The 24,840-nt window shown below is 45.9% G+C and overlaps 1 protein-coding gene across 1 annotated transcript in view; it reads left to right on the top strand.

Moving 5' to 3' along the window:
* The window catches only part of LOC124622681 (fibrillin-2-like), a 631,069-nt gene that overhangs the window by 174,489 nt on the left and 431,740 nt on the right, over positions 1–24,840 (top strand). The window contains 3 exon segments of the mRNA XM_047148470.1: positions 8,762–8,849; positions 17,339–17,346; positions 18,777–18,830. Coding sequence (XP_047004426.1) covers positions 8,762–8,849; positions 17,339–17,346; positions 18,777–18,830 — 150 coding nt within the window.

The following is a 24,840-nucleotide window of genomic DNA, read 5'->3' as shown; positions in this document are numbered from 1 at the left end:
AGCTTCCCTACCACATTCAAACTGCTGACATTCCACGCCCCGACCCGTAGACTCGCAGAATGTTATCCTTTGGTTGATTATTCAGTCTTTTTCTTATGGGTACCTCCCCCTTGGCAGCCCCTCTCGGAGATCCGAATGGGGCATTATTCCGGAATCTTTTGCCAGAGAAGAGATCATCATGACACTTTTTCATTTACAGGCCACATGTCCTGCATCTTTAATGCAGTGGTTTCTGTTCCTTCTGCATCTGCATCCTCATGCCGTTGATCATTGGTGACTCTTCTGTCTTTAGAGGCACTTTTCCACTCCAAGGGCAGGAGAGTACGCTGTACCTCTGACCGCTCAGCTGCCCTCATTGACAAGGCCTTTGACAGACTGAGGGTGACTTCTTACGCCGGAAATCTTTGGCCGGCGCTGCAGATTATTTACCAAAATTTTAGCACTGGCGGGGTTCGAACCCGGGATCGTGGATGTTTTGATTGTTAATGAAAGACGCTACTCCTAGACCACAAGTGCAACCCACCCTGCAACTGCCGTAAAATCAAATGTTATGAAGCACTTTTGTGCAGTCCATTGTCAGCGAAGTATTGGTCTCAGATGTGGATACCTGCGGCAACAGTGAATCTGTGCATTGTGTTTGAGACGTGGGACTTAGGGAAAGCAGGAAAAGTGTGGACGGGGCCTAATCAGTTACCGTTGGTTGCACAGGAAACACATACACTTTATTTTCAAAAAACAAACTCTCAACAATAATTTTTAAAGATTTTACTACACTGGTGGCTGAAAGCCTTATTAGAAGAACTGCAAGTTATAGTCGGCGGAAGGCTACAAGCTACGTCACAAACAATCAGCGGCTGAAGGCCTGATTAAGAAGATCCAAAATTATTCGTCGGCTGAAGGCCAGAAGCAATTTCAAAAATACACAACGGCTAAAGGCCTGAATTACCAATAAGGTGGACAATTACACGTTATAAATACCAAAAACCCCTTTAAGAATCTTAATAACTGTAACAAGTTATAGTGAAGGCTGAAGGCCTCACTAAAACAGGACTGAAAATTATTTGTCGGCTGAAGGACACAAGCAATGTCACAAACAATTAATGGTTGAAGGCCTGATTAAGAAAGGATTAAAAATTATCGGGGGCTGAAGGCCACAAGCAATTTTCAGAATACTCAACGGCTGAAGACCTGAATCATAAGTAAGGAAGGCAGTTGCATGTTAAAATACTAAAACCTTTCTTTAAACCAATCTTAACGAACTGTAACAGTCTATAGTGACGCATGCAGCCCTTATTAAGAGAAAATTTAAAATAATTTGTCGGTTGAAGGCCACAAGCAGTATCACAAACAATTAACGGCACAAGGCCGGAATTACAAGTGGGGAAGGCAATAACATGTTAACACATTAGCGTAAATTTTAAACAATTATGACAACTTGCCCAAATAAGACGGAGGGCCAGAATGAGATTTTCACTCTGCAGCGGAGTGTGCGCTGATATGAAACTTCCTGGCAGATTAAGAGTGTGTGCCGGACCGAGACTCGAACTCGGGACCTTTGCCTTTCGCGGGCAAGTGCTCTACCAACTGAGGTACCCAAGCATGACTCACGCCCCGTCCTCACAGCTTTACTCCTGCCAGTACCTCGCCTCCTACCTTCCAAACTTTACAGAAGCTCTCCTGCAAACCTTGCAGAGCTAGCACTCCTGAAAGAAAGGACATTGCGGAGACATGGCTTAGCCACAGCCTAGGGGATGTTACCTGAATGAGATTTTCACTCTGCAGCGGAATGTGCGCTGATACGAAACTTCCTGGCAGATTAAAACTGTGTGCCGGACCGAGACTCGAACTGGGGACCTTTTGGAAGGTAGGAGGCGAGATACTAGCAGAAGTAAAAGTGTGAGGGCGGGGCGTGAGTCGTGCTTGGGTAGCTCGGTTGGTAGAGCACTTACCCGCGAAAGGCAATGGTTCCGAGTTCGAGTCTCGGTACGGCACACAGTTTTAATCTGTCAGGAAGTTTCTTTAAGACGGAGTGATCCACAGACAGTGCTCCCTGGACCGACCTCAGGAAGGCGACTACAGCTGTGTAAGCGGTGAGACAGGCAGCCAAGAGTTGTAATCACGTAACAAGATGGCAACTCACACTAACGTCCGATCACCGGTACAACGGCCGGTACACCGGAAAAGGCGAAGAGACGGACAGCACCACGTCTTCAGAAACACACCCAAGGTCGAAGGAAACACTAGAACCAAGGCAGACCTCCCAAAAACATATGCACAGTACAATTCAAGAGGCTGTCGAACTACAAGCTGTGTCCGACAGCATCAACAGGACGAGGAACGCTACACTGCCGGAAAAGTACGCTAACCTCCAGGACAGGTAACTGGGGCGTTAGCGGCCACAAGGCAGAGAATACCGCTGGAGAATAATACTAAAACCAAGCTAACATCAAGGAGTAGAAGGTGGCTAATAGCTTCTGCCAGCCTGACAGACTCCACTTGTTGCAGTTGGTCTCACTGACCCTGGTTGCAGCAACACGCAAACAACAGCGCGATCTCAAACAGTGGAGGTTTCAGTACTGGACACGGCTCAGTCAACTTCAAACGTCCTGGATTCACTCGTTGGCTACAGCCCTTCAGTCCGACAGTGCCTGCACGCCGCCAGCAGTACCGGCCTGCCCTCATGCTGCGGACCTCGCTGCTCCGTCCGAAGCCGAACTGTCTGCACCAGTACTCAGGCAGCATTTCAATAACTGGACATTAAAACCACACAAGATACACAGAGATCCGCGAAGAAAATGCCACAATGTCTCAAACAATATTAAAACCAGTAACTGCGAATCAACACTGAAGAATTATATGTCGGCACAAACACAGAGACTCCAGATGCGGTCGGACAACCAAATGCACGCCGTTCGCTGCGAGGACCGACCGAACGACCAACCAACGGTCGTCCCCACTCAAGTCAGACACGGAAAAGATCCCAGTATCAATCGTGGACTGACATCTTAGACTTATAGCGATAAGGGCACTTCGATGGGCGGACACACACACACACACACACACACACACACACACACAGGTGAAAGTTACACTACTAGAATATGATGGTCCATTCAACTAAAACTCGCTGAGTCCGGTCCTTGACGTGGTCGTGCCACACAAGATACACAGGGATCCGTGAAGAAAATCCCACAATGTCTCAAACAATATTCCGTCGACAGCGCACGTGTGTCGGCAGTGCATGTGTGTCGCCAGTGGTCGAGAGAGTACTGTCCGGCCCTCACTGCTGCTCCGCCCCAACTCATCTCGCTCGAAACACGACCACCCGGAAATACTAGAGGTCTCTCCAAAGATGGTACCACAGTACTGGCTATCGATAACCACTGCTGCTGCCACTCGTGGACATACAATAGCAGCAACTCAGTGGCACCATTAACACAAGAAGGAATCGAGACGCCACTACCGCTATTATACGACGTCAAGTTATGAACGGCAAGAACGCGAGCCACACACGACTCAGTGTTGCCAGCTGAACTACCTTTTTACAGGCAATTGGTATCGATCTAGACAATATACAACAGTCTCCACACGATCAGTTGTTCAGTTGGCGCCATGTTTCCTTCACCAACGAGTACAGGACTGGTGTGACGCCTGGCGATTCTCGTACAAGAAGCGACCACATACTAACGAGTGTGTTGGTCATGTAGTACCACGGGTTAAGGAAGCATGTGAATCTGTTATATTTTAGGCCAGTATTATGTACCGGCATCAGATGCCTTGCATCTCTGAGGGAAAGGTGTCATCAATTTGAAGGTTGGTTTGAACACCACAGTGCTTTACTGGGCATAGTCCCACTAAAGGTGCTACACCCCTGCGCTCCTATGACCTTTGAACTGACTTACCTAACGGTTACAGGAGGAATTACAAGTTAACGCGAGCTGTGTACACATTTGTAACTCGTGATTTTTCACATTAAAATACATCGTCAAAGGTAAAAGTAGCAATAAGCAACAGATGAAATTCCCAAGACTGACTGAGGGTCGAGCACGAGACTTTTGGATCAGTAGTCTGGCACTGCACCACTGAGTCAGCGAGACACCTCTGATCTCTGCTGATGGTAATTTGCGGGCTACATAGTATCGGAACAGGATCCTATAGCCTCTTCTCAAGCAGAAGAGTAAACATTTGGAAATGGGTACGTCTTTCGAGACGATCACACACGGAGGCACCGCGCCGTCCTCATGAATCCCTTCCTCCGGGAAGTGGGACTCAACTGGTAAGAACTAACCACGAATGTTGGTGTGCCTTACATCTGCAATATCCGTCTATTTGACGATCTCGTAGCTTCACCCACCCAGTTAGTATGGTCGCGGCGGAACAAGTTTCATGACTGCCATACACTGTACCTACTTCAGCGGCTCTTCAGGGCGCAAGCATCCCAATACTTCGACACACATTGTCTCACTTATCTAGTAACCATAAGACAAAGACATTCGCAAACTTCTTGTCTGTTGCTGCTATCCGCCCCGGAACAAGCTACTCTGGACTCAGCGCCTTCCGCTGTGGCCGAGCGTTTCTAGGCGCTTCAGTCCGGAACCGCGCGACTGCTACGGTCGCAGGTTCGAATCCTGCCTCGGGCATGTATGTGTGTGATGTCCTTAGGTTAGTTAGGTTTAAGTAGTTCTAAGTTCTAGGGGGATGATGACCTCAGATGTTAAGTCCCATAGTGCTTAGAGCCATTTGAACCATTTGAACTAAGCGCAAAATTCAATGCCCAGTTATATTTAAGAAAAAGCTGAACCACTTCCTTCTGTTAACCTCGTAACACTGCCCCTCAACAAAAAAAAAAAAGGTCAGTTTTTCTTCTGTCAAGTAGGAGAGAAATGCTCGCATCTTCTCCCAGTTATGCTTCTTTCTCTTTTCGTTTGTGAGTCACTCAAGCCAGTTTCTTTACACAGATCTTTATTACTTCTGTTGTACAATGATCCTTTCCCCTCAGTAGCTGCGGGGTCAGGGTGGCTGAATTCAAACTAGAAAGGCCTGGGTTCGTTTTCCCTCCAGGTCAGTGATTTTCTCCTCTCGGGGACTGGGCGTCGCGTTGTCCTCATCATCAGATGTTCAGGTGTGTGTGAAATCTTATGGAACTTAACTGCTAAGGTCATCAGTCCCTAAGCTTGCACACTACTTAACTTAAATTATCCTAAAGACAAACACTCACACCCATGCTCCAGGGAGGACTCGAACCTCCGCCGGGACCAGCCACACAGTCCATGACTGCAGCGCCTCAGACCGCTCGGCTAATCCCGCGCAGCTCCTCATCATCACCTACGAGCAAGTCGCCGACAAGGTGTCACATGGAAAGACTTGAACCCGTCAGCGGGCCGCCACACGACAGAGAGAGGGACCACGTTTCTATTTCTCTCCTTCTTCCGTAGCTTCTCCATGAACATTTCTGTTAGCGCTCATAGTTTACTTCTAGAGTCTTATTGTTCCACGAGTATACTTGATAAACGGAAGCAAGATCTTTTTTCTGCTTTCTTTCTGTCATACTAATTTTTAATGTTGAACTCTAAATTAGACATAGCTTACGACATGGTTGTCGAAATAAAAGTAACGTTAAGTAATGTAGAATGGCTGGTTAGATGCAAGAGAGGACCTGATGACCTTGATATGCCGGATAAATAAATCAATAAACAAAAATAAAATAAAAAATATTAATGGCGGAGGGTACATCGTACTACTCCGCTCGCGTGCTGAGCGAGGAGAAAGTGACTCTTTGTATGCCCTAATCTCTCTTGTCTCTTGCTAACTATCCCTAAGCGAGAAGTACATTGGTGGCAGCATAATGGTCGGACAGTCATCTTCGAATACAGATTTTCTATTTCTACACAACAGGATTTTACGCCAACTACGTCGTCTTTCTTCCCAGGATTCCCATTTAAGTTCCCCGACCATTTCTATTACACTTTCGTAAGATGTACACAGACCTGTTACGATCATGGCAACGAGCACCTGAATACCTCGATATCTGCTCTCACGCCTTCTTGATAAGGACTCCAAACACTGGAGTAATATTCTAGAAATGGTCGCACTAGTGTCTTGTATGCGATTTTCTTTACAGATGAACTGCAGTTTTCCATAACCCTTCGAACATATCGTCTCATTTCATGTAGCTTCATCGTCCTTTCTTTTCCGTAACATACATACTGCCCCGTACGGGATCCACTTTTTCAGAATTTGTCGAATTTTATTTCATTATTTAACTTCGTGTTCGGGTGTGCTTTCTGACACGGTTGTCAAAAGTAAGCTACGGGAAGGGATTCGTTTACGCCATCTGTCTGCAAAGGCTGGAAACTGTGTTCTGTGCATTATCTTATTCTAACAGTTTCCGAATTGTATCTCTGAGCTGTAAGTTGGGGACCAGCCCAGCATCTGCCTAAATGGGCGTGGGAAACGGCCTGAAAACATACTCAGATTCTATCGATGTCTAGCCCAGCTCTCCGTCTCACAAGCTATCTTGCTGTGTGTGTTCCGCTATAAAAGCAGGTTATTTCAAAATGGTTCTTAATATTACCCCAAATATTTATACGAAGTGATGTGTGTGTGTGGTATCACAGATCGATACCACCGTCACAGTCCGCACTGGGAACGCACCCTCCGCCAGACACTGACAGCAGCCGCAAGGGGACCAGCGGCTCGAGTGATGCGCGCCCGCCGGGTCACACCTTCAGCGGCCCCGACTACGACACAGGATGGCCGGCGGCAGCTGCAGGGCCCAGTCTCGGTCGCAGTCTTCAGCCTCACTCAGCCTCGACAGTTCGCCGGTGCATTAGAAGCGGGAGCCTCACACTACACCAAGCTCTTTCGCTTATTGTAAAAGCTAGACTTCTTTGCTGATTGCTCTTTTGTAAAGTTTCTTCGTAACGCTTGGAAAAAGCTGAAAGTCAAGTAAAATTTCTGTTTACTTTATTTATGCGTTCGTTAATCATCTCTGTTCCTATGTGCCCTATAACTACAGCAGCTGCACCACTCGGTAGCCCACATCTCCTTGCCAGCGTGTAATAGATTTGGCAGTCACATACTACACAGCTGCTTCTCTTTGTTACAGGTTTTGTCTTACATGCATCGACATTTATAGTGAGCTGTCATTCATAGCAGCAAGTATACATTTCGTCTCATTCTTTATGATCGTCAAACGATGATACGATCTTGTGCACAATAGCATTGACAGCGAAAAGCCGTATAGTGCTGCTGATCCCATGTGACGAATAGTTTACGCAGAGGGCGTTTCACAATTCATGTTACACACTCCTAGAAGTTGTAGAGGGGACTTCGTAAATCAAGTTTTACACAGGGACCCACGTGTGGAAATGGTTTGTTTCCATTTCCTTTTTACAAGAAAAATAAGATGCACAAATTTCACTCCTATTTACTGTGATATTACAGCAGCTGCTCGATATGACGATCACCAAGTTCTATGCACACAGTGTATCTGTGCAGTAAGTTGGCCAACATGCGTGGTGCACGGTTAATCGCTTCTGCCGCAGCCATGATCCGTGCAACGAAATCGTCTTTCAACTGGACAGGCGTCCCATAAACAAGACTTTTCATGTGGCCCACAAGAAAACGTCCAAACATATTAAATCTGGGAATCTTGGCGGCCAAGCATGTGGTCCAACTCGGCCGATCCACCTGTCCCTGTAGACAGATGGTTTCGTCCGCGAGCTGCAAAATGTACTGCTGCGCTATCACGCTGGAACCATAATTTGTGACGAATGCCCAATGGAACATCTTCCAAAAGTTCTACCAGTAGATGTTGCAGGAATATCAAGTACTCGACACCCGTTAGGTGAGGAGTTAGGATATACAGCACGTCCATCGCAGATATACGCCGAGACATTGATACCGAAGGTGTGCTGAAATATCCGTGTACACGTGGCTGTAGGGTTTCCTCGATCCCAGATGTGACTATTTCGAGCGTTCGAGACACTCTCCCTGTTGAAATGCGCTTCATCGACCAACAAAATTCGCCTCGAAAACTGAGGAAAATCCACACAATGGTGTAAAATCCAAGCACAGAAACTGACACACGGTAGAAAAGCCGCCGGGAGCACGGTGTGTTCTTCCTGAGGGTGATTTGGGAGGAGTTGTTGGTGCAAAACACGCCAGACAGACGAGTGAGACACATGAAACTCGCGTACTCGTCGATGGGTTCTCTTCAACTCTACGAAGCATTTCCTCTTCCAGTACGATAGTTCTTGGAGCACCACAGTTTGCTCTATCACCTGCGAATTTCCCACTTACCCTCAGCCGTTGTTCTACTACGGAAAACGTGGGATTACATGGAGTCACACTATTTGGAAAGGACTCGCGGTACAGACTTTGGGCTTCTCGTCCTACGGCGAGCTTTACCGTAAATTAACAACGTATCGGTTTACTCTACCAGCGTGTACTCACGCATCCTGTTACTACAGTACTTGTCGTTGTAATGTCAACTGCCGCATCACCAGGAAACGTGAAAGCAAAGTCGAAAGAAATAGAAGACATCACGTGACTTGGTGTCATAGTACCATTCCTGAATATGGGTAGCCTTCCACAATAGGGGAACTGCGTGAGGAACATCTAGCGCGCGAGTGAGTAGCTCTCGTTTTTCTTGTAGCATATAAACGAGTCGTTTGCCGGCACGGGTTCCTATGCAGACTCGATCTACAGCCTCTAGCAGTGTGTAGTGAAGCCTGGCGCCTGGCGCGGTGTGTTGCAGCGGTGTGCACGCGGCCGTGTTCGTCGGGCCGCTGCATCAAGCCCAACATCTGCCTGTGCGACGGCGGCACCGTCGCCTCCAGCTGCCCGCCCCCCGCCGGCGGCGCCGCCCCCGGCGCCGGCTCCCAGCACCACTACCAGCCGCAGCCGCAGCCGCCGCCGCCGCCAGGTCAGTACTGCACTCTGCAAGTCTCCCGTATCACTGTTGCAACGACTAGGTACCCTCTTACAACGCGTACATGTTTAGCTTCAAAGTTGATCAGTGTGTTCTAGCAGCAAGTCGCACTACAGTGAGTAACATTACTAGAAAATTGAATCTAATACTAATTAACATAGCAGTCTTCAGACATCATACTGTGTGGAGTGCAGCACTGCTCATTTATTCATTCATTCACGAATTGTTTTACGTAATCCCATCCATCAAGAAGAGCCTTGGAGGATATCAAGCGAGTCATACTACACGTTAATAATCAGAAACAGCCACTCCAACTACTCCTGTCAAAGTTAATGATAAGTATCGGAATTACTTTAGTTTCGTTGAAGAAACCGTTGCACTTACATTCTACTTCATGGTTGGCATTTATGCAGTTTTACACAGGCCACTGTTAGTTGCCCATACGCAATTAATAACATAAAATAACACGAATGAAAATATTCCATCACAGAAGCCAACATGGGCCCGAAAACGAACCTTTTGCGAGTAAACGGCGAATGTTTACGCGCAGCCACCGACTTCAGTCCAGCATTCGATGTGGTCTCGTCAACCGATCTCACGTGTAGAGATTTCATAAGAATGACCACACTGGTGGCTACGAAAATTACAGTACCATAAATGCGGCGTGCAAAAAAACTCAAATAGGCAAGAAGTCTACTACGTTCTTGGATATGCACACGATTAGCAATGCAGTGCAACCACACAAAGTAAGTAGTAGCAACGCTACCTGTACTCTGTAAACAAGGAAAGATTATGAAACGCGTTTCTCATTCAGAACTCACATTTGCATGTTGTGTGTTTACAAGAAATACCACAACAGCAACTGCAGTAAAAATCACAAAAACAAAGTAGGATAAAATATTGCACATAAAAATGCACTAAAATGTATTTAACACAGTACAATTACACTGAAGCGCCAAAGAAACTAGTATAGGCATGTGTATTCAAATACAGAGATATACAAACAGGCAGAATACGGCGCTGCGGTCGGCAACGCCTATATAAGACAACAGCGTCTGGCGCAGTTGTTAGATCGGTTACTGCTGCGACAACGACACGTTATCAAGTAAGTTTAAACGTTGTGTTATAGTCGGCGCACGAGCGACGGGGCATAGCATCTTCGAGATAGCGATGTAGCGTGGATTTTCCCGCACGACCACTTCACGAGTGTACCGTCAATCTCAGGGATCCGGTAAATCACCAAATCTCCGACATCGCTGCAGCCGGAGAAACATCCTGCAAGAACGGGACGAACGACGACTGAAGAGAATCGTTCAACGTGACTGAAGTGCAATCCTTTCGGAAATTGCTTCAAATTTCAATGCTGGGCCATCAACATATGTCAGCGTGCGAACCAATCAACGAAACATAATCCATACGGGCGTTCGGAACCGAAGGCCCACTCGTGTAGCCTTGACCACTGCACCACACAAAGCTTTACGCCTCGCCTGGGGCCATCAACACCGACATTGGACTCATGATGGCTGGAAACACGTTGCCTGTTCGGACGAGTCTCGTCTCAAAATGTGTCGAGCGGATGGACGTGTACGACTATGAGACAACCTCATGAACCCATGGACATGCATGTCAGCAGGGAACTGTTCAGGCTGGTAGAGGGTCTGTTATGCTATGGGGAATGTTCAGTTGCAGTGATATATATCTAAATATGACTCTGACTGGTGACACGTACGTCAGTATCCTGTCTGATCACCTTCATCCATTCACGTCCATTGTGCATTCCGACGGACTTGGGCAATTCCAGCAAAACAACGCGACACCCCACACGTACAGAATTGCTGCAGAGTGACTCCAGTAACAATCTTCTGAGTTTAAACGCTTCCGCTGGCCACCAAACTCCTCAGACATGAACATTATTGAACATATCTTGGATGCCTTGCAACGTGCTGTTCAGAAGAGATATCCACCCCCTCGTCCTCTTACGGATTTATGGACAGCCCTGCAAGATTCATAGTGTCAATTCCCTCTTGCACTAGTTCACTACTTCAGACATTAGTCGAGTCCATGCCACGTCGTGTTGCGGCACTTCTGCGTACTCGTGGGGGCCCTACACGATGTTAGGCAGGTGTACCAATTTCCTTGGCTCTTCATTGTAGCTAAAGATAGTAAATACAAACTCACGAGGTAAAATGATACGGACGAGACTACGCATTGGACATTTGCAGTTGGACCATTGCTCACAGGGCATGCATAGCTGCAAGTCTTCAATAGGCCAGACAACTCAAACTGGATAGTAGCTGACTCGAGAAGTGTTGTGTAGTCCGAGAAGTTCTGATTTTGCCTATTTTCAGATTATGCAAGGCTTCGACTGCACGGATTGCCCAATGAGGCTTGGAAGTGGTTTTGTGATGTTTTGTGGGTGTCTTTCATACTATGACTCGGACCCACTCATCGGCTTTACCGCGAACATGAATCAGCATATTTACTTCAACAATATCAATGGTCAAGTGCTTCTCTTTTTTCTAAAACTTCATGATGAGTATGCCGTCCACCAATTTGGCAGCGACCGTGTTCACAGTGCTGCACGCATACGTTCCTTGTTTGACAGAAGATTCGGCACCCTATCGCACCCCTACTGGTCCACTAAATCACCCGATCTTAGCCCCACATAAAACGTCTAAGACTATTTGGCGAAATGTAGCAGTCATCATACCCCTAATTTGTTACCCTACGGGATATTATCATCAACTTCTGGCTTCAGCTGATATGACATAGCTGAAGAAACGTATGGACCGTCTTCTTCGTCGGACTGAAATCATTATCAAGGCCAGATGATGTGCTACATGGCATTAATGTGATGTATCCTGTGGGAGTCTAATTTCTTATACTGTGTGCTGATAATTGTTGACTGTTAGAACCGATCACAGTATTTAACAGTGAGGTACTCAAGTAGAATCTGATAAAGCATTTGGCAGAAGACATTTGGTTCCTTTAGCGCCATTTCAGGGAACAGAGTGCAAATCACTAACTAGGCCATGGGAGAAGGAAGCCATAAATCAAAGCGTGCTATCTGAAGGGAACTTAACAAAACTCAATTTTCTTTGGTCGCTGGAAGAAGCTACACCATGGTCAGTAAGTCGATTTCACCAACTGCGGATTGTTTTCCCTCACTTTCAGCCAGTCTTCCTTCCAATGACGTATGGTTCTGGTCGTCAGTAGCAAGGTTAGACTGTTGAGACGCTTCACTTTTTGTGCCTATAGCTATTCTACGGGTCTCATAGCCAATGCATCCGCCAGTTCATTGCCAGACTCATGGACGCCCAAGTACCCACTAAACATCGCCTCTTTCCACACATGTTACTGGTGAACAACAATGTCCTACATGTACTGAAGAGATCATTCTCCTTGATCCATGCACAAGGAGACTGGTAATAAACTCCCGCAACTGAACTACAAGCACAATTTTATGTTTTGAATATAAGTCATCTGAGCCAGAGCCTTCAAGATTGTGTGTATTTCTGTGCCACAAACCGTGAATTCGCTTGGTAAATGGACCTTGAGGGCACAGTCAGTGCAAACTTCTGAACAGCCAAAGTCATTCCCCTTCTCATACCTGTCAATGTATAATTTCGGTGCGAGCCAATAAATAAAAGCCGGCCGCGGTGGCCGTGCGGTTCTGGCGCTGCAGTCCGGAACCGCGGGACTGCTACGGTCGCAGGTTCGAATCCTGCCTCGGGCATGGGTGTGTGTGATGTCCTTAGGTTAGTTAGGTTTAAGTAGTTCTAAGTTCTAGGGGACTTATGACCTAAGATGTTGAGTCCCATAGTGCTCAGAGCCATTTGAACCAATAAATAAAATTCGGAGAAGTCTCCACCCTGCATTCCATAATATTGAAAATAACTGGGTATGTCTTGAAATTCCAGGATGGCAATTAGTTGCGCCACTGGACATGGGCTGAAATCCGGTCCGCATCCAGCAACATAAAGGCTTACTTTGAATAGACGCACCGTGGCTTTGTTGCACACAGGTGGTTTAGAACAATAATTGCTTGCTGGGCTGAGTAATCAGATGGAAAGCCAGCGACCGAAACAAGCTCTCATACAGCTCTCGCAACAGGAGGAATTATCAATGGATGGATTGTAATCAATCACTGAGGCTGATCCTGGAGGTGGCTGAGGCCAATCTAACTCCCACACGGTGGACAGCGTAGATGACCTTTAGACAAGTACGTCTTGCTGATCGATACATCTAGCACCTGCAATCGTAGTGGGACCAAACAAAGACCTTATAAAGTCAGAGCACGTGTGATATATCTGCTACCGAAAATGTGAGGCTCAGGCACGTGTACAATGCCTTTTGGGTCATTGTTTAAAATTCCTCGGTTCTAAACCGGAGAGTTCTCTGTGGAAACCTCTCTAAATTATTCACTTTAAGAAAGGCAAATACGAGTAGGTAGTGAACGCACCTTGACTGGTAGAGCTCAACGTATTTGACGTTACTAATATTTCTCGCCTCAGTTATCATAATTTCTTCCCCTTACTTGGAGCAACGCTTTTGTGTCTTGGTGTATAGTGTCCCGACAGTTGTCAAGCAGTTTGCTACAGCATAACCTGCGCAGATCACCAAGCAAGTTCGCAATTAGGAACTTGTTTACTTGGTTTGTCTCGCTGTCTCGATGAAGTAAGTACCATTTTCCGGCCTCTTTACTGCCGTGAGAGCTTGTGCAAGTCCGTCTTAAGTTTATTAATGTAGAATGAAGACAGTGTTTCGTGTGATACATTGTTGTCTTTGGAAAAAAAATGTACATTGCTAACCGCAGAAAGTAAACCAGTCACTTTTATTTAGTAGGTTAGTTCTCCATGAGTGTCTAAACGTCTTGTATCTGTTGTAAATGTATTGTTAACATAACTCTGAGAGTGATCGTAGCTGAAACTTTGAACCCTGCACAATTCCCACGAGTGACTTAAAAATCTATGCAGATAGAGTCAGGCTGTAAATGGACAAATTTGACATACTGGAAGAGCAAAAGGTGCCCAGGACGTTGACCGCTAACGACCATTCGCCTCAACAACTCTGTTTTGTGTGTGTGTGTGTGTGTGTGTGTGTGCCTGTGTGCTTGTTTGTTTTAGTGTGCCTCATCTGCATAATCCGGGCTGTTACGCTAAGGATCCCATTCCTGAGCCAGGAGATTCCACTATCACTTTCTGTGTGCAGTTTCAGTATTCGGGAATTAAATGTGATGACATGGCTTAAACTCGGTAACGTCACACTTGTACCCACCGAGGAGCGGCAGAGTTCTCTAAGGTTCTACCTATTAAGAATGGCCCAGAGGCATGTGTGATACCATCCCTCTCCCCCTTCCAAAAATACGACGAACGGTCTACGAAATTCAACTATAAAAGCTCATTAACAGTCGCTTGATAATGTCTTTCAGAAGTGAAATGTGTCATCAGATAGCTTATATAAAATATAAACTGCAGTATGTAAGCACGCCGTATAAAAAATTAGCAACCTCAGGAGACATCACACTCATTTTCTGTAACACAGCCTCGGAACTTGATAAAGGTCTGAAATCGACGAGGAAGATTCCACAAGTTTCCTCAGGCATGGCATGTCTAGTTGAAGTCACCCATTGATGATTAGATTCCGTACACCTATCACATTTCTTGGACTTTAAGGTCAACATTTCACCAGCTGTCCCAAACAGACGTACACATTTTATGTGGGATGATTTCTACAGGATGATTTAGCAGGTCAGTCAAGATATGATAGAATGCCCGAGTGTTCTTCAAACCAGGAATGTAAGTATGCAGCCCTGCGAATATAGTTGTTGCCGTCGTGCAGACGGTAGTGTCCAAGGTAGAGATCAGAGATGTTCTCTGTATACTCGTTTCAAAATCGCCAGCAAGTCCTAAGACGTCATCTCTAACTCACCGTCTCCGTTCACTCAGAGACTCGCCTCGTCAGTCGCCGCCGCTGACCATTTAATTGAATCTATGCGCGTAGAAAGGAGAGCGAGTACACGAGTTCGTAAGGGTAACAGGGGTAACTGTGGACTCGTGGCATTTGCATTACATACGCAACCGCTGCGCATGACAATTGTTATGTTATATATAGTGTCTGTTGTATATAGATATGGATACCTGTATTTGTAAAATTAGCTACCCCCAGGAGGCATCACGCTTATATGTATTTTGTTACACAGCCTCTGGCATACATATATGTAGGTGTGTATGTGTGTGTATATGTATTTATTTCCATCTTGTGCTCGTCCATCTCCTCCTTCCCCCTGTCTCCGCCCACCCACTCCTCCCTCTATCTGTGTCCACCTCCTACACCTCCACTCTCACTCCACTCCTCGTCTTTCCTTTCTCCGTCCATTTCCTTCTCTCCCCTCTATCTATCTATCTCCTCTTCTTTCCTTCCTCTGTCCATCTCCTACTACCCCCTCTCTCTGTCCATCTCCTCCTCTCCCCTCTCACTGCCCAGCTCCTCCACTTCTCACTCTCTGTCCAACTCCTCATCTCTCTCTCTCTCTCTCTCTCTCTCTCTCTCTCTCCATCTTCTCCTCTTTCCTTTCTTTGTTCATCTCCTCCTCCCCCTTTCTCTGTACATTTCCTTCTCTTCCCTTACTCTCTCCATTTCCTCCTCCCCTTCTCTGTCCATTTCCTCCTACATCTTTCTCTCTCACCTGTACCCCAGTAGGAGGTTGCTGGTTCTTGCCTCCACAGTATTTCATTCCAGATAGTAAGTAGAATGTGTATCAGATTTTGTTGAAATCGAGCCTTTTACCCGAGGCTTAGTACGCGTACGCACATATCACATATATTTCACATATATTTAAAATATTTCGCACATATTTATACACACAGTTCACATGTACCTCTAGCGGATTTCGCCTTGCAGTTTCGTTTTCACGGAGCTCAGTTTTTATGATTTCGTAATTCCTCAACTGTGTGTCCTACAATGATATAATTTTGTATTACATTCAGCGCCATATGTCGATAGTGTCTGCGAAATGTTCTTGCGACTAGAGTTAGAAGCAAAGCAGTAATAAATTGAAACGTCTTGCAAGATGCGGTAGTTTTTCTCACATCTCAGTGTTTATGACGTTAAATCTCCGGAATAACGTGTCGTACAACGATATGATTTTGCGGTTACCTTCAGTGGCATGTGTGAATACTGTCAGCAAAATGTGTCACGAGTGCGCTTAGTAGTAAAGAAGTGATGAATTAAAACGTCATGCCTGATGCGACAGTTTTACTGCATGAATAGCGAAAATATAGGAAGTGATAAACTTTTGTCCTTTCATCATTTTACGGGGGTTATTAGCGTTAAAAACTTTCGTGAAGGTTTGAAATTATGTTTAAAGTTTATTGCAAATCACGAAGTACACTCATTCCCAAATAGTGAATGAATCAAGTCTGGGTATATGCACTTAATGGGCCATACCCCTTTCTTACCCCGAAGCGATTGTTTCCACAGAGTAAGTGATTCGTGTACCAAGTTTTGTTGAAATCAGTCCTGTGGTTTAGGAGGAGATGTGGAACATGCATACATATGCACATCTATTTTTATAATATGTGTGGACATGTTTCTATATATAAATGTTTTTTGAAGAAAGAATCTAACAATTACGTTGACATACACACACTTTTAACTCGTTACCGAGTCTGTGACAATACAAAGAAATAAGACATAAGGATGAAGTTTATTCTCCAAATAGTGATTAATTACTAAAATGAGTTTACAGCAGACTTCGAAAAAGTTACAGAAATAAATGATAAGCTACACAACTCGCTGTTACCGCACAAACGCAAGTTACCGTGACCAAAAGAATACACAAAAGCGCTGTTTGGTCCCAGAGAGCACGAGTCGTCGAGTAGGAAGCAACCGCAGCGTCACCGCTCTGACTCCTCACCCTCGCTGAACTGTGGCAGCCAGTGACAGCGGTACCCTCATTTCTAACGCACATAACCCTCGACACTGGACTCGTAGTCGCTTCGATACTGTTTTCTAACATCCTCATTCGCGTTCACGGTAATCTCGCTATTGGGCCCAATTCACGGTGTGAGAAACACCCCCAAAATATCACAGGACCACCAGCGGAATGATCTGCACTTCCACACACTGAGGTTTAAATGCCTCATTCGACAGTCGGTGGTCTCGACAACTTGCGTCATTTAAAATGTGGCAGAATCGCTACTCGTCGGGTCGCACTACATGTCTGCAGTCGGGCGTGCAGTTTGTGTGTTGATTGGCCTCAACAAGACGTGCACCTTTATTTGTGGTTGCGAGAAGTGGCCTTTTGCGATGTACCCGACGTCTAATGTCCACTGCAGGCAGTTCCCCTCGTAATGTTCGCTTGGAGACTGTTCGAGATGGCTCTGCAGTCGCCGAGAGCAGCAGTTCCTGTCGGGTTGGAAACTGATTGTCATTCAAAAGAGCATAACATTCTAATCTGGTCCCTGTCTGTTACCTTTCTGTTACCTTTGTTCTTACGCCACGTTACACTGCCGCGAGTGGCTCATCATTCATTGTAGAAAGGTTGGGCAGTCAGCAGCAAATCGAGAAATCCACGGTGTAGTCATGGGCACCTCTAACAGGGCACCTTACATTATACAGTGACAGCAAGTTGGTCATAGTTTTACAATACAAATTATCTCAGATACCGATAATGGCTACTGCATGTCCGTATGATATTTAAAGTAGGTGTGTATCACGCATCTATACCCAAATAACTGTGATTGTATGCTGAATCGCGGGCACTGCCCTGTCAGGTACAATATCCAAACACGCTTCAAGCGCCGATTCAGAGGTTCAGCTTGTCACAAGGCGCTCTTCCTCGCACTTAATTCGTAGCAACTGCAGACGAAAGGCATGAATCTGAATTAGAACCCCCAAAAGGAACTAAGTTTTCATTTGTCACATTCGATGCTTATAGATTAACAGAAATCAATTTCAGCCATACTTCTATAGCCATAATTAACACGTGCACTATTACAATGTCATTTTACAAAACTTAGAGAAAGGTTTAGGTAGCGAACTTTTCTTGAAAGTGTGAAAGCATTTATGGCTACAGAAGGATAACTCCATGTGAGTTGTTTTCGCCTGGATCTACAATAAGGAAAATGTTACGAATCTTAATAATGACTGTAATACATCTAAACATTAGAAACGCCTGCTTAAATATAAGTAGACCAGAAAAATATGGTCGCCTTTCACACACGCACTACTGGTACAATCGTGTTGAACATGAAGAGATATGTACAGTTGTATGATCAAAGTATTATGTGGTACTTAAAATAAAACATATCCTTGGGCTATTATCTTTTTAAAGTACTGGTATATGGAAGCTGTGCATTTCCATAACTCACAATAGTTTGACTAATCGCTTGACACATTAATGAATGAATGTTTTAGCAGTGGTATTGGCAAAAAGTCAGCTATTAACATGAGAGGAAAAAAAGAAAACGAATGAAAGGAGAGATACTAATGATCCACTGACGCCGACGCCTACTGCTTAGACACACCGCCTATCAGAAACGCAGCGTGGGTCCCCGGCAACACAGGCGACCCCGACCATTCAATTAAGAAGCAGCTCGCCTGCAGCGCGCAGCTGGTGCACTACAGTATTTCAATTGTGCTTAACGAACGCTCTTGGCTATAGCGCTCGTGCTTCCACATTAATTAAAGGCGACTTGCGTCAGCACGCTTGCAGGCGGCTAGAAAGCGAGCGCGTCCACAATAGGTGGCTGGGTCGCACGTTTGTATGCGAACACATTAGATTGTGCCGACGAGTCAAATGGTCATTGACACTAACTCTTCCGTTGATTTTCTGCAGTTACATCTGCTTCTCCCCTGACTGAAACGTTTGGTACTGTAATCTGACGAGGGGGTGGGGGTCTGGGTTTGTAATAATTGACTTTCAGCCACACAAATCAAATTGTCTAACTTTTTCAACAAAATAGGTCGCTGTATAAAACATCTTACGAAGCTTAGATATTTCTGTCACATGACTTTTTCAGCAGACAAATAAATGGCGATTGTCCATTGGAACCTAATTAATTTGCTCTAAGGAATTAGAAGAGTTTGTTTATTTGAGACTCATTGAAATGCAGAACAACAAACTAAATGTGTGCGAGAATGTGTGTGTGCGAGAATGTGTGTGTGTGTGTGTGTGTGTGTGTGTGTGTGTGTGTGTGTGTGTGAGTGAGTGAGAGAGGGCGCGGGTGGTGAGAGGGGGGGGGGGGGGGCGAAGTTGGTGCTTCGTGATTTTTATCCAAAAAAACTCCAACTTATCGCGATCTGGCTTGTATCATCTATGGTGTTTTCAGGATAATTACACGCCATTTCCAATTTTTTTGACTTCATTCATATGAAGCACATGCGCAATGGAAAGCTAAGTACTTTCATTTCATAGTTACATATAGTAATTAAGCCTGCTTATAACCTCTCTATTTGTCAGTATCAGGTCTTTAATGACAAATTTATCAATTTTACGTCTTTAATGCTAAATTAATCACTTTGCTATGGCTGGTTTGTGATGCGATGACTCGAATCGATTATGTAAGGCAGATCGTGATAAGTTGGAGTTTTTTTTTTTTTTTTTTTTTTTGGATAAAGATCACGAAGCATCAAATAAATTCCCTCCATACGACAATTAAGGGAAAATGCAACTGTCACCAGCAAAATTTTAGAAATAATACACAGGCAGAAAGGATTTTTACATTTTCAAAAAAGTAAATTATAAAGCAAAACGTCGCCGGCCGAATTAGGCAAACAGTACACAGTAACGTATTGCAGCTGCAACGGCCGATGTGGTAACGGAAAATAATCCAGTTCAAAATATCTTGATTTAGCAATAAAAATACCATGTGATCATGGGAACAAACACAAATCACACTTCAGTATGCAATCAATTTGCTTTCTGCTTTGAACGAAAAGAGAAATTCCACGAACAGGTAACACTAAAAGCCGTTCGCGCAAATTGATTTGATAGTGATTTCTCATACTGTCTACTTTTAGTCTCGTAAGTAACACTTTATATTACACTTGCAGTACCAGAGAAACAATATACCGTAGATGGAACGCGAAACTTATCAGAGAAAATTGGACGAATCAAGCAGTAATCAAATACACAAAACATATTTATAGTAAAAGCATTTGCAGTAACTATAGTTCGATGTGCATTCAAGTAACTGGCGCGAGTGAAGCAATGAAAAATAAAATAACCAGTCACTGACTTGTAATGACGATTCCATTGTTCGAAATTTAATAATATCCTTTTTTTAATTTTCTGGTGCAAGATGTTTGAAATTCTGAGAAAAATAGAGGTAAGCTACTGGGAAAGGTGGGTCATATACAATATGCACGACATACAAGAAGGAACAATAAGCATCGAAAAAGCAATGACGGAAAAAAAATAATGGTTCAAGAGTGGAATTAAAATTCAAGGTGAAAGGATATCAGTGATAAGATTCGCTGTTCACATTGCTATCCTCAGTGAAAGAGAAGAAGAATTAGAGGATCTGCTGAATGGAATTGAAAGTAATTAGAAGTAACAGAACTGTGAACAGCGGGGAACTTAAAACAAGGATTGCTGACCACGAAGTAGGTAAAGTTAAGGAAATTTGCTACCTAGGAAGCAAAATAACCCATGACAGACGGAGCGAGGACATAACAAGCGCACTGGAAGTGGAAAAAAAGTGCATTCCTGGCTAAGAGAAGTCTACCAATAACTTACATGGTTCTCGAGAGAGCCGCAGAGGGTAAGAACTGTAGAGGAAGACAGAGATTGGAATACATCAAGCTCAGAATTGAAGACCTAGGTTGCAAGTGATACCCCGAGACGAAGAGGTTGACACTGGAGAGGAATTCGTGGCGGGCAGCATCAAACCAGTCAGAAGGCTAGTGACTCAAACAAAAATTTCTAACTAGATTAAACATTTATAAAACTTAAGAATTTCTGTACTAATGCCAATAAAAATGGTTTCAAGCACGGTATCAGTTCCCAGAATGAGATTTTCACTCTGCAGCAGAGTGTGCGCTGATATGAAACTTCCTGGCAGATTAAAACTGTGTGCCGGACTGAGGCTCGAACTCGGCACCTTTGCCTTTCGCGGACAAGTGCTCTACCATCTGAGCTACCCAAGCACGACTCACGCCCCGTAGGAGGCGAGCTACTGGCAGAAGTGAAGCTGTGAGGATAGGGCGTGAGTCGTGCTTGCGTAGCTCAGACGATAGAGCACTTGGCCGCGAAAGGCAATGGTTCCGAGTTCGTGTCTCGGTCCGGCACACAGTTTTAATCTGTCAGGAAGTTTCATATCAGAGTGTAAATCTAATTATGGAAGCATCCCAAGCCTGTGGCTAAGCCATGTCTCAGTCTGCCTTCGGCAGTGACACAGTGCGGACCGTGTTGCCCGCCGGCCGCGCTGCAGTGCGCGCTCCTCTTTGTTTACGCCGGAGCAGCTTCGCGTGTGCGGTGTTGTGAGTCTAGAACGAGATGGCGCACTCTTACAGAAAAACGACTTTGAAGTTCAGTTTTGCGAACGACTATACACGACCAAAGACACATGAGATCGAACGTTTCTTAAGAGAAGAGGTAAAAATCGATCCACAGGAACTCGTGGGGATCAATTTATCGCTCGTTTCAAGCGTCGTCTATGTCAAGCTTGTTGACGAGGCTGCTTGCGAAAGACTTCTACAACGATCAACGAACGGATATCGTTTCTGTCATGCCGACGGGAATGTTGGTGCGGTTACAATCGATCACGCGGGAATGGGGATACGCACTTTACGGGCCTTCGAACTTCCGTTTGAGGTCCCGTCTGAATTTGTGATCGACGCCTTTCGACCATACGATACAGTTCTATCCCATGTGGCCGAAAAATGGACGATTTTTATCACATACCCCGTCCTAAATGGGGTGAGACAAATACGGATAGAACTGCGAAAGCACGCCCCCTCTTATTTCTACATAAGAGGTTGTCGAGTGATTATAATCTATGATGGACAACCTCGCACTTGCTCGGGGTGCCGGAACGAAGGTCACGTCCGCTCGGAATGCCTCCAGCGACGTTTGGTGCAAACCCCACGGGATGACGTTCAGGCGCCACAACAGATGACTGTCCTACCGTTGACCTTTGTGGAAGCCCTGACAGGAGACGTGAGGGAGATTTGCGATGGTCCCAGCAGCTGCGCCCTATAGAGAACACGTACACCAACGGGCTGGAACTCCGACCACCGGTTCCACCACAGCAGACACAGGACACCACACCACACAAGAGATGCAGCTGAAGGCCGCTCCAGGCTCAACCGCGGTGGCTGCCAGTGCTTCCACCGAGAGCGTGACATGCCAGGCCCAAGACGGAGGATGCGCAACCCCAACAGCCGATGCGGAAGCAAGGCAACGGAAACAGCGTTCGCCGAAGAGAAGAAAGAAGCGTCGACTGACTTCTGCTGACGATAGCCATAGTCCCGAGGGGACAGTGGACGGCAACCACAGCATCGACCTAAGGCCAGTGAATTCAACAGATACCGAGATGACGGTGCAGGAATTGTACTGCGACGATAACTTGAATTCTCCTTCTGGTGACCGGAAGGCAGGAGTGGAGATGACAATTGTCCATCAGAGCGGTGACAACGTTGCCTACCATCCTTCGGCCAGTTCCGGAAATATGCTGGGGGACTGGGCGCAAGAAATGGACCAACAGCCACAGAATGAAGATACGAACGCGACGATTGAGGATAATCCTGGCCAGACGCCGGGAGGGGCCGGGGAATGTTGAACAACTTAGTGTGGTGAGAAGCGCCGGGCGTGCAGATAGATGCTTAATGACACCGCCCTACAACTGATGAACACACGCCAGGCGTACCGCATTGCCACGATAAACATTAATGGAATTCGGACACCTCTTAAAATTCAAATGTTGAAAGATATGTTACACGCTGCGGACGTGGATATTGTACTCCTACAAAAAGTGCGTTTCACATCGCCGCCGGCGTTCTACGGCTACGAAGCACATTATTCATTGCACGATGAGAGTGGATGCGGTGTGGCGATCCTCACCAGGGAAGGAAAAGGACTGGAGGAAGTCATGTCTCTCCCTTCGGCACGTGGAATAGCGTTCGTTTCATCAATTTATACACACCATCTGGCTCCAAAAAACGAAGAGAAAGGGCGACTTTTTACACCGAAGAGACAGCACCGTTGTTCGCTGGACGCTATGATAACTATATAGTGGGCGGCGACTTTGTGTCGTCGACAAAAAGGACCAAGTACCTCATTATGTGCCATGCATGGAATTGCGCGCTTTGATTACCGAAATGGCGCTTCTGGATACCTGGGAACTACAGCATGGCGACAGAACGGGTTAAACGTAAGTAACGGAACACTCCGTGAGTAGACTTGATAGAGTGTATGTGAGACGAGCTCTACGGACAGCGATACTGGATGCCGAAATCTGGCCAGCGGCTTTTACGGATCATGTGGCGAACGTCTGTACGATTTCACTAACGCGTCAGAAGATATGGCGGAGTAAGGGTCACTGGAAAATGAATAGTGCCCTTTTACATGACACTGCATGTCGCCGGTCGGTAGAGGTGGTCTGGGAGACCTGCGTTCGCCGCCAACGAGCATACACCTCGGTTCTCCAGTGGTGGATCAAATGCGTAAAACCAACGTTACGGAGAACGTTGATACGATACGGGCAGGACAAATCGCAGTGGAACCGCACGACGGCGGATTTTTATTTTACAGCCCTGAGGGAGCTGATGACCCAACAACCATCCCCGGAAAGGCACACGGCCACGCGCAGGATAAAAGTCAAGTTTTTACAGCTGACGAGACTAAGAATGGAAGGTATAATGGTCAGGCGATTGGCGGACAGAGTTGCTGCCGAACCCCCCTCCATGCACCACATAGTACGTGAACGCCAACGACGACGAAGGACATTGATCAGGGAACTAATCTCTGAAACTGGCCAGCAAGTTGTGAACCAGCGTGATATTGTGCATGTGTTTACTGACTATTTCCGCCAGTTGTATGGACCTGTGAACCACGAGACACTACATGATGTCATCTCCGAAATGCCAAATAAAGGACCACCACTGGATGCAGAGACTTTCATCACAGCGATAACGGAGGACGAGCTGACAGACGCAATTGCCAGGGGTGCTCCGAACAAGTCCCCAGGACAAGACGGCTTCCCAATTGAATTTTACTGCGCCTTTGCATACCTCATGGGACGGGCGTGGATTCAGATCTACAACGAACTCCTGTTACCGCAGACTGAGATACCTGTAGAATTCACAGAGGGTATCATCATCCCAATACCCAAACAACGCGGTGGCGGAAGGCCAGGAGTGCTACGGTCGCAGGTTCGAATCCTGCCTCGGGCATGGGTGTGTGTGATGTCCTTAGGTTAGTTAGGTTTAAGTAGTTCTAAGTTCTAGTGGACTTATGACCTAAGATGTTGAGTCCCATAGTACTCAGAGCCATTTGAACCATTTTTGAAGGCCAGGAGATTATAGACCACTCACTCTCTTGATCTGCGATTATAAGATTTTCGCGCGCATCCTTGGCGCTCGCCTGCGGTCTTCAATTTCTGATAGACTCCTCATCGATCAAACTTGCCTCGGCGGTAAGAGTAACGTACATACGGCGCTCGGTGACTACCGAGATATCATCGCATTAGCAGCGGCATGCCGAGTGCGAGGGGCACTCGTCGCTATTGACTTTGATCATGTGTTCGACAGAGTGGATCATTTTTGGGAATCCCACAGGCCTTCATTCTAGTGATCAATCGACTGTTACACGGCGTGCGATCAAAGGTCTCGGTAAATGGGCGGGGCACTGACTACATTGTTATTTCAAGGTCAGTACGTCAAGGTTGCCCCCTTTCGGT

Source organism: Schistocerca americana, chromosome 7 (assembly GCF_021461395.2).
Source record: "Schistocerca americana isolate TAMUIC-IGC-003095 chromosome 7, iqSchAmer2.1, whole genome shotgun sequence".
Lineage (NCBI taxonomy): Eukaryota > Metazoa > Arthropoda > Insecta > Orthoptera > Acrididae > Schistocerca > Schistocerca americana.
This window is presented reverse-complemented; position numbering and strand designations above follow the sequence as displayed.